This window comes from Priapulus caudatus, unplaced genomic scaffold (assembly GCF_000485595.1).
Source record: "Priapulus caudatus unplaced genomic scaffold, Priapulus_caudatus-5.0.1 Scaffold398, whole genome shotgun sequence".
Taxonomy (NCBI): domain Eukaryota; kingdom Metazoa; phylum Priapulida; class Priapulimorpha; order Priapulimorphida; family Priapulidae; genus Priapulus; species Priapulus caudatus.
Genome location: NW_014577459.1, coordinates 145,401 through 155,400, shown reverse-complemented (window position 1 = coordinate 155,400; position 10,000 = coordinate 145,401). Strand labels below are relative to the sequence as shown.

Below are 10,000 nucleotides of genomic sequence, written 5' to 3'. Positions count from 1 at the left end.
TTCTGCCGATGCGTATGCTGCTGATATTCCTACTGCTGCTGCGGTTGCTTCCTCTGCTGCGGCTATTTCAACGTCCTCGAATAAAAAAACTGAATCGATACTTAGCAGCGATATAATTAAATGTAGTTTTGACTCCACTGTTATTTGTTATTGCTATTGTGTTTATCTTAAGCCACAGGGGGAATTAACATACCAGCCGAATCGCATGCTTTTCCGTTGTATTTGGAAAAAACTACGTCGTTGCCATGTGCGAACACAACGTGAGTCGTCTAATGCATAACACGATGGATATCTGTCGTAACTTTTCTAAGGATATAGACTATAGAGTGTTTCATTTTAAAATGGGAATTCAGTGACATTGACATTGACATTGACATTGACATTGACATTGACAACGATCGTTTATGTCACATATAAGAATACAGGGCCGTAGCCTGTGGGGGGGCCCTAGATTTTGGAGCAAATTTAAAAGATAAGCTTAGCTAATAATCGTAAATAACCCTAACTTGATTTTTTTGGTCACTTATCTGTGAAAGCCTTGTCTCAGACCCACCCCTACGACACTATATGGACGTCGATCAAGAGCTGCGCCCCTCGCTCATCATTACACATGCAGTTGAGTCATGAAATTTTTCCCCCACCCCCCTAGGAATTTGCTCAGCCTATGGCCCTGGAATGGCCATCCCTATAGTTGACCGTACGTTCAGGTTGTACAAATTGATCAGTACTTTAGGATACCTTAATCTACAGGTCTGGCGTGGCACTTTCAATCCGTGGGTAACGTAGCAAATATTAAACTCGGAATATCATTGGGACACTAAATACAAGGTGAATATTACATCTAATTCGCACCGCAGTTGTCATCAACGAATCGTATTTGACACTCCCCTATTCACGTTATTTTGACATTGTCGCAACGATAGTTTTTCACTTGGTCATTTTCTAAGCATATTCGACGAGGAAGCAATATTTAATGTGGAAGGGGTTAGTGAGATTTTGAGGCTGACCAACTCTTTGAGAAACTGAAAATTAGTGTTGTACTCATTATATGAGGGTTGTAACATGAATCGCATACTAAAAACATCAATATCAATATACTATAATCAATAACTATACTAATGAGCAAGTGTAGTTCAATGTTCACGACATTGGCCCTGTTTCGCCAGTAGTAAGTATCAATTATCTAATTGTTTTATGCTGAAATAATAGACCTAGGTTTTTACGATACTACACGTAACATTCTTCGCTATCACACGCTTATCGATTACACAAATCCGAGGTTATCGAAGCATGTAGCGATCGCCGAACCCAACGAATAAATGCCAACTATGCGTAAACATTACACTCAGCGCGACAGAGGGAGACACTAACACCATAGAAATATTTAAGGTGATGTACAACAGTAGAGAGCGTCCATAGGTAGCAGGCCTGAATAAGCATCGAACAGAAATTAATTTCATGCTAAATCACTACAGAGTCAAAGACCGATCTTCACTCGAAACATTTGCCAGATTGCTTCCGAGAATTTTCAGCATGTAGTCGGATCCCGTTTCAAACCCCAAAACGGCCGACCGGTCACCATGGCTACGCCATTTGACACGATGGCACAATTACACGACAAATCCAATCTCACTTCTAATGCCTTCTAGACGTCCATGCTCCATCTACCTTGCGTGCATAATGCTAATTAGTGCACTCTAGTGCCGCAATTAAATTCTAAAGAAGGCCTTTTCCAGGAATGAACTAGTACAACATTGGTAAACAATTGGGGTAAGGTTACTGTTGTATGCCACATAAAAACACAACGACGAAGCACACTCTGCGAGAGAACGACTCAGTCGCTACTCGCGATGACGCAACCTGCAACCACAACATTTCGCAAAACAAACAAAAGGCCATCTATATAACAGCGTACCGAGTCTGTCGGGCGTCTCGAGTGGCGAGTACTTGATGCGGCGGTCCGTGAATCGTCTATAGCCGGCCGCGAGCGACGCCCTCGCCGTACCACTGCGCTCCAGACAACTACTCCTCCTATTCCCCATCTACCCAGCGCCTCAGCTTGTGCTGGCAGACGATAGAATCTGATGGCGGCGGGATTCACAACGTCCGTCACGCAGACGCGCGCACGCAAAGTGCCGACGATGCTCGCATTTCGCGCCGTGGTTAATTCCGTCATAAACGCCCATGGATGATCATTCACTCGCCTGGGTTATACGGGATCGTCTAGATTCGATTCCCGACGACGACCGCGGCTTTACGGTGCACTTCGTAGAGTTACACGCACGTCGCTGCAAACGGCGTTACACTGGTGAACACATCTCTATAGGCTATCGTCAAGGATAGAACACACGGACACATACGTCACCGTGTTGTTGTGGAAAACAATTCGCCACAAATGAAAAAAAAAGAGTCACGTTTGCTGGGCGTCAAAAAGTGCATAATTATACCCCCTAGCTCCTGTACTAGTACGGTATAGAGATGAAGCACGTTGCTGCGAACAATCGTGCACAGGCGATCCAAGTTGTCGCGTGCAGCAGTGCACATGCAGACGAGCTGATATAGACGTTGTTAGGTACAGTATTTATCTCTGTCACACATTTCTAACTGCCTCGCTTGTCACAGTGATAGTAGTTGTCACATTGCTAGTAGCTGTCATAGTGCTAGTAGTCGCAGTGCTAGTTGTCACAATGCTAGTAGCTGTCAGTGTAGTGCCACAGTGCACAGTGACAGACCCGGCCACCACTCCCGCGACACCAATCGCAACTACGATCTGTCGATTGCTACAAGTTTGGACCTACAAGCTTTGGATAATGCACCGCACGCGAGCAACGTCCCCCAATTATGCTTCACACTTTAGCTAAGGATTTTCTCGCTACGTGCGTTATGTCCTATGTAGGAGTTATCAGTCGGTAACAGTTTGGCTGGGATGAACACACGATATCGGAGAGGGACCATCATAGTCACCTCCTTATTACGATACATTTCCAAATCAAATCAAAAATTCAATTTCCGCCCTTCAATCTAAAATTCGATCTACGCCCAACAAATGGGGGAGGGCGGATATCACGTTGAACCCAACAATCCTGCTTTCTTCGGTGTGTAAAGCGCGAAGCAGCCGAGAACATATATAAATATATATATATATATATAATAATATATACGCATTTCGGTCACGCGATCCTCTCCTTCGCTGCGAATGCAATCTCCCGCGTCGCACACGTCGTTTAAGTCTTGCTGGCTTGAGTTCTTGCGTTCTTTAAGTCTTGCTGGTATCAACATAATAATTCCACACACAACGGAACAACCGGCAATGCCGTAGCGAATTTCGCGGCGGTTAACGGAGTAAATACACGAACGCGGGTATCCGTTATAAGGGTCGGCGGCGTTCTAGGCAATATGCGGTGTGGATAAGTCCGTGCAGTCGCGGGTGGAAGCCAGGCAGAGACGTATAGGGAGCAAGCTGAGCTCGTGCATGGTGCAAGCAAGCATCTCCCGCTGAGTGAGAGGTCGATAGCTCGCCCGAACCTCATCGAACCTCACCGTCTCTCTTCACGTAAAGAACAACGCCGGCGTTCCGATGTTCCGCAGTCAGGAGAACGCAAGCGAACGTCGGTGAACCTCCGTGGAACAGGAACAACGAATGTCATCGAACCTCACTGTCTCTCTTCACGTAAAGAACAACGCCGGCGTTCCGATGTTCCGCAGTCAGGCAAACGCAAGCGAACGTCGGTGAACGTCCGAGAAACAGGAACAACGAATGTCATCGAACCTCACCTCACCTTCACGTAAAGACCAACGCCGGCGTTCCGATGTTCCGCAGTCAGGAGAACGCACGTAAACGTCGCACGTGAAAGAATGTCCCGACAAGCGGCAAGACAATGTTCCACATCGTCGTCTGCAAGTCGCACTCTGTGTGAGCCGACAGTCGCTGCGACGGCGGCAGCACGCGCATGCGGCCGACACGACAGCACGCTCCGCTACATAGACAAGTGTGACGTTGTGCGGGAGACAGCCAGCGAGAGAGAGAGAGCGAGTGAGCGAGAGATAGAGAGAGAGAGAGAGAGAGAGAGAGAGAGAGAGAGAGAGAGAGAGAGAGAGAGAGACGAGGAGAGAGAGAGAGAGAGAGAGAGAGAGAGAGAGAGAGAGAGAGAGAGAGAGAGAGAGAGAGAGAGAGAGAGAGAGAGAGAAAGGAGAGAGAGAGAGAGAGAGAGAGAGAGAGAGAGAGAGAGAGAGAGAGAGAGAGAGAGAGAGAGAGAGAGAGAGAGACAGAGCTGACACTGTCGAGCTTTTCACTGCCCTACACAGGCGGCTGATAATATTGAATCAATTTCAGGCGCGTCGCACTTCGCGCTTCAGCGGCGTTGCCGTACCATCGTTTCGCACACGCTCGCTCGCAGGCTTCACTCTTGTTTCCTCACGTACTCGCCCGTATCCAATCTCCGTGATTTGAGGGTAAACTCTGTCACAGACTCGTGCGCATATATACACGCGGCGCGCAGGAACGCTGGCTGCGTAGGAATTCGCTTTTAATATTTACCCGTGGATGGTTGCCCACGGATTGCCTACATAATGTAGTCGCAAGCAAACTGAAAATCACTCCACAGTGTCTGCGAACACGTCGTTTTTTTGCAGAAATAGGACGATGAAAAATCGCGTGACAGCCTTCCTTACAGAGCACGCGCAACGCGTGGAAACAATATTTCTTTCTTCGTCGCGCAAAGAAACGCGAAAGAAGAATGAAGAATGAGAAATTACGAACGGCGCGTGCGTTCGCGCCTATACAGCGGCATTTCCGTCGCCGTTCGCACGGACTTTCGACAAAAATCCAGATATTAATGATCCGCTTTATTTTTGCGCCGCCGCGTTTGGCTTTGAGCTTCCGTCCACTCAGCGCGTCAACCATGTTTAACACGCAGCGTGCGTGCATATGTGTGTGTGCGCGCGCGCGCGTGCGTGCGTGGGTGCGTGCGTGCGCGCGACAGCATGGGTGCATGCAGTAACGCCTAGCGCGCGACTCGAAATACATTAGTTTGGCGTTTGGCATTAAGAACCTCGATGATAGCATTGCGCATAACACACCCGCACACACGCACGCACGCACGCACGCACACACACACGCACACACGCTCGCACACATATATAGCAAGTCAGCCGCAATCCACCAAGTAACGATTATTGCAGTCTCCAGCATCAATGAGGTGACATTACCTAATCAGACATATGGATACCGACACACTGTACCCCCTACACTGATGAACAGAGAGTGGGAGCGTTGATCTTTTTATTTTTATAGTCGCGCTGTGTAATAATACCAGGAGTGTCATAATATAGATCTATATTATGACACTCCTGATAATACAAGCCCGCACGTTTTAACTTTGCAGTGTCATGTCGCAGTCACCGCGAACTATATATATATATATATATATATAAACATGGTCCAGGAATCATGTGATGATAGCAATGCATGCCGCTAGTTTCGCCCGACTATAGTCGGCGAAAATAAAGCGCCTAATTGGAGCCAATCGTCCAAGCAGCTATATCGTTTCAGGGCGCGGCGGCCAATGCTTACACGGGAAACTAAACGCAAACCCAATAGACAAAGCGTCGCTCACGGACGCTGCCAGCTCAAGACAGAAGATGCTAGTAGCATCGCAGCTTGATGTGTCGTCGCGTTGTGTGTAAGCGGCAGGATCGTGCCTGGCGGTGCGCGACATGCCGCCGTGTGATGTTGCTGTTCAGTCACAGCCAGCGACATGCCGCCGTGTGATGTTGCTGTTCAGTCACAGCCAGCGACATGCCGCCGTGTGATGTTGCTGTTCAGTCACAGCCAGCGAAACCCAGGCGCGTGAGAATTCTAGCTGTCAGACGAAGCCGAAACCTGACCGCATGACCGCATACACACGCACGCGCGCACGCGCAAACGTACGCACGCGCACGCAGACACGCACGCGTGTAGGGATACGCACGCGCACATGGTTACGCACGCGCACACGGACACGCATGCACACACGGATACGCACGCGCACACGGACACGCATGCACACATGGATACGCACGCGCACACGGTTACGCACGCGCACGCAGACACGAACGCGCACGGTGACACGCACGCGTATATGGACACGCACGCACACACGGATACGCACGCGCACATGAACACGCACACACGCGAATGCGTATGTCAGAATTCTAAGATGAGAACTGGTTTCCTTGACATTTTTTGCATTTTGTTTGACTCTTATATTTGATGATATTCACAATTCACATGCGCTTATATATCGTTGTTAGAGCAGCTTTCAGCGTACATTAACTATGCAATGATGCCCATTTCATTAAGCCACTAAAGATCACATCGATGGGAATCATTAGAAAATCGAAATCCGATGAATAATGCAATCGTGGAAGCCGCCGAACAGCTAAAGCTCATGCTGAAAGATTTTTCCCACACAATCCGACAATGCGCTACTAGGCAATTAGGCCGAATCGATAACGAGGTAACCATTCTCCCTTATCTCTCTCCCCCTTCTTCGCGTTTTTCTTGTTCTCTCTCCTGCTTACTCAATAAATCGCTACAAAACGGCCTGAATTATTGAGTGAGATCGACCACGTATGATTATATCGTGTAGGAGAACGACGGCTGATTGCACGCTAATATGAAGCTTATCCGTATCATGGCATCCGTTACCTTGCAATGCACGTGAACCAAACGTCGCCCGATGTAACATATACATCAACAACGACACATTATGTGGAATACGAAATTGGTTCCGAACCTTTCACCTGAAATCTACTTTTAGAGTTTACCGAACGCATTGTTCCGTCGCCAATACTTCATGCAGCGTTATGCAGCATCTTCACGCATCAAGGGCAACGTAAAATCCTGCTGTAGAAAGTGTAAGCAGATACTCACCAACCGATGATATGCTGGATCTACGTGAACCGCCCTGGTAGAAGCTGCCTGGTGACCCTTGGCTGCCAGGCACGATCTCCCCTCTGATGGGCGAGGTCCCTCTATCACCACTGTAAGACAGATATATAACATGAATGTCATAACATAGATCTATATACGATAATAATATATATGATAATTTATATGATCATAATATAGTCTATGAGTCTATATTATGACACTTCTGATGTCATATCGTACGATGAACGCTCTCCATACATGTAATATTATGTGAACATGTATATATCACAATGAACACGTATACGATGATATAAACGCGCTGTGACGTATGATAAACGCTGCAAAACACGATGGAAGGAGCGAGGATTACAATTTTACGTCATGTGATTCCGAAACAAAAAGGTGAACTATAGGACAACAGAGGGGAACAACGCGCGCTTGCGTGTGTGTGCGTGTGTGAAGAGTTTGTAAGTACGATACACTGTACAGCATGCATGTATCTCACGAGAGGGATTGGCATTCTGTACTCATCGCGACAGTGCATCAGTGATATAAACTTGATGGGGTGCGGGTCCGGTCGCTAGGGTTCACTCGTAGTCCCCGCCGAAAGCAGACGCGTCAGTTTCTGCTGCACCGTGACTACGTCATTACTCACTTTCGCTCATGGTTTTCAGCCATCAGTGGCGAGTCGAAGAGGAAAGGATTCAGTCCTAAAGACGGCTATACGCGCGTCACGATCGTGAGTGTGCTGCTGCTTCGCTGTGTGTCCCATATGTTACACTCTCACGAACAGCTTTCAACGGCAGCATTACCAAAGCTGTTTTGCTAATCCACTCGTTCTGTCATCAAAATCCAAGGTTCGCACCGAACACATATGACAACGGAACACTGGTCGGGGTCCGAATCCAGCACATGTGAAACCGTAAGCGTAGCACGGGATTGGGTCAACCCTAACGTATGCAACACAACAATAGTAGCTGGTGTACACGCCCAAGTAACACCGGAACACCGCGGTTAGACCAGCATTCGACTCAAACATATATAAGACATCACAAAAGCAGCGGGAGTTCGAGCCAAACGTGCGTAAGAACAGAACACAATAGTGTACGTGTATAATAACGTGTACGTGACACCAACGCAACAGCAAGACCACAGCAACAACCGCAACAACCAAGACAACAGCAGAAGTTCCCGTCTAACGGAGCTACTGACACGGGAGAACGGGTACAGCCAGTCTACTATACAGCACTAGCGTTAATGCCATCACTATCCCGTGTTATGAGAGCAAGACATGCGCCTCGCCTACATAGCAGGGGGTGCTGCGTAGACTAACCCAACCGCCAGTGATGCACCGCGCAAAAACAGTTCGAGAAACAGGCGCACAGTAAGCCGTCGGGGTTTAAAAGAAAATAAATCACTCCCACGAAAAAAAAAACACATTTATTTTCACTACCGCTCTGCTATATTTAACCCTTGCTACTGACAGACGCGTGTGTGAGAGGTGATGACAGCTTCTGTGAAGTCTCACGGTCACTACAGATGAACTCACATAGTAGAAGGAAGGTTACAGATAGTGGTTCACATATGGCGGTTACCTACGGGGTTACATACAGGGCTGTCAAATATAGGGGCGTGCTTATAGGAGTCACGCATACCGGTGCTTGCAAACGGATGGAGGTCCTATACAAGAGTGTCTCATAGAAGAGATCAATTCAGAGGTTTTGGTTATACCCACAACGAAGAGTTACATATAACAGAGGTAATCCCATACTGGAAATTACATACAGAGAAGAGAACAGATCTAGTTACTAGATTGGTTACTAGCTACTACTATGGTGACTGTATATTTCCTAGTTTGTATATACATCATTTACATGTTTTTGTAACTAAGATGGAAATTCACGTGATTCATAATATTTTTATTTTTATTTTTATAATTAGGATTTCTTGTTCTTGTTCTTCTTCTTCTTCTTTTTTCTTTTTTTTCTTCTTCCTCTTCTTCATCTTTTTCTTTTTCTTCTTCTTCTTAATATTATTATTACTATTAGTATTATTATTAGCATTATTATTATTTGTATTGTAATGATAAATTACGGCACGTGGGAGCAGCGCGTGTTGACAAGCGTTGTGCACAGCTGGTATTTTATAGTCATGCAGCTGTTCGAGCACGCTCGCTATCTGTCAGTTTATTACGATGTTATTATCCACATTATACCATACGCCATCTCCCAGCTTCACTGGAGCAGTGAACTGTATGTCCATAGCTGTGAAGGATATCGGCGCGTGGGCGCTGCGCGAGAGCTACAGAGGGAAGGCAGACGGCAAGAAAGAATGACGTAGTAGGTAACTTAATATTTACCTTCAAAATTAATAAAAAATTAATATTGAATTTAATTAAATTAAATTAAAAACAGAAAATTTAATTCATATTAAAAATTAATTAAACTTAATTACCCCATGAGCGGAGGACTGCGGGGAGACGTGGCGATGCCGCCTCGGAGCGCCTCCTGCTGGCCGGACTGGTAGCTGCGCTGCGTGCGACCGTACGAGTACTCCACGCGATTTGTGGTCATGGATTCACCACCATGAGTCGCCACTGGTGACATTCCTGTAATACCAAACATGGAGTTGGTAATATAGCGTTATATATACACAAAACTTTATAAAAGTAGTAATAATAATAATAATTGCAATATATTAAACTTTACCATGATATTCTCGACACTACCGCCCTCTATATACATACGACTACACTAACGCCCTCTATACACAGCCTCGACACTAACGCCATCTATATGTCGTCCCGCAGGCACGCGACGCCCGCGATGCTGCTAAGTCCGCCCAGGACATCGTCGCCAAGGCCGTTGCCGACGCCCAGCGCGCATCTGAGGAGCTGGAATTCGAGAAGGACAGAAACCAGAAGCTGGACGCCGTACGCAGGGACCTCGAGTCTGAGGTGAGCAGCGCCATCTAGCGGGTGGATATATATATAGAGAGGGGGGAAGAGAGAGTGAGAGAGAGAGAGAGAGAGAGAGAGTGAAACCGGAGAAAAAAGAAAGGACAGGCATGAATATGGGCAGAAATGAG

At 46.9% G+C, this 10,000-nt stretch overlaps 1 protein-coding gene across 1 annotated transcript in view; it reads right to left on the bottom strand.

Annotated features, from left to right (window-relative positions):
• Positions 1 to 9,517, bottom strand: part of LOC106809943 (tensin-3-like) — a 21,562-nt gene extending 12,045 nt beyond the window's left edge. The window contains 2 exon segments of the mRNA XM_014813181.1: positions 6,914 to 7,023; positions 9,368 to 9,517. Coding sequence (XP_014668667.1) covers positions 6,914 to 7,023; positions 9,368 to 9,486 — 229 coding nt within the window. The 5' untranslated portion in view covers positions 9,487 to 9,517.
• Positions 9,518 to 10,000: the final 483 nt, after the last annotated feature.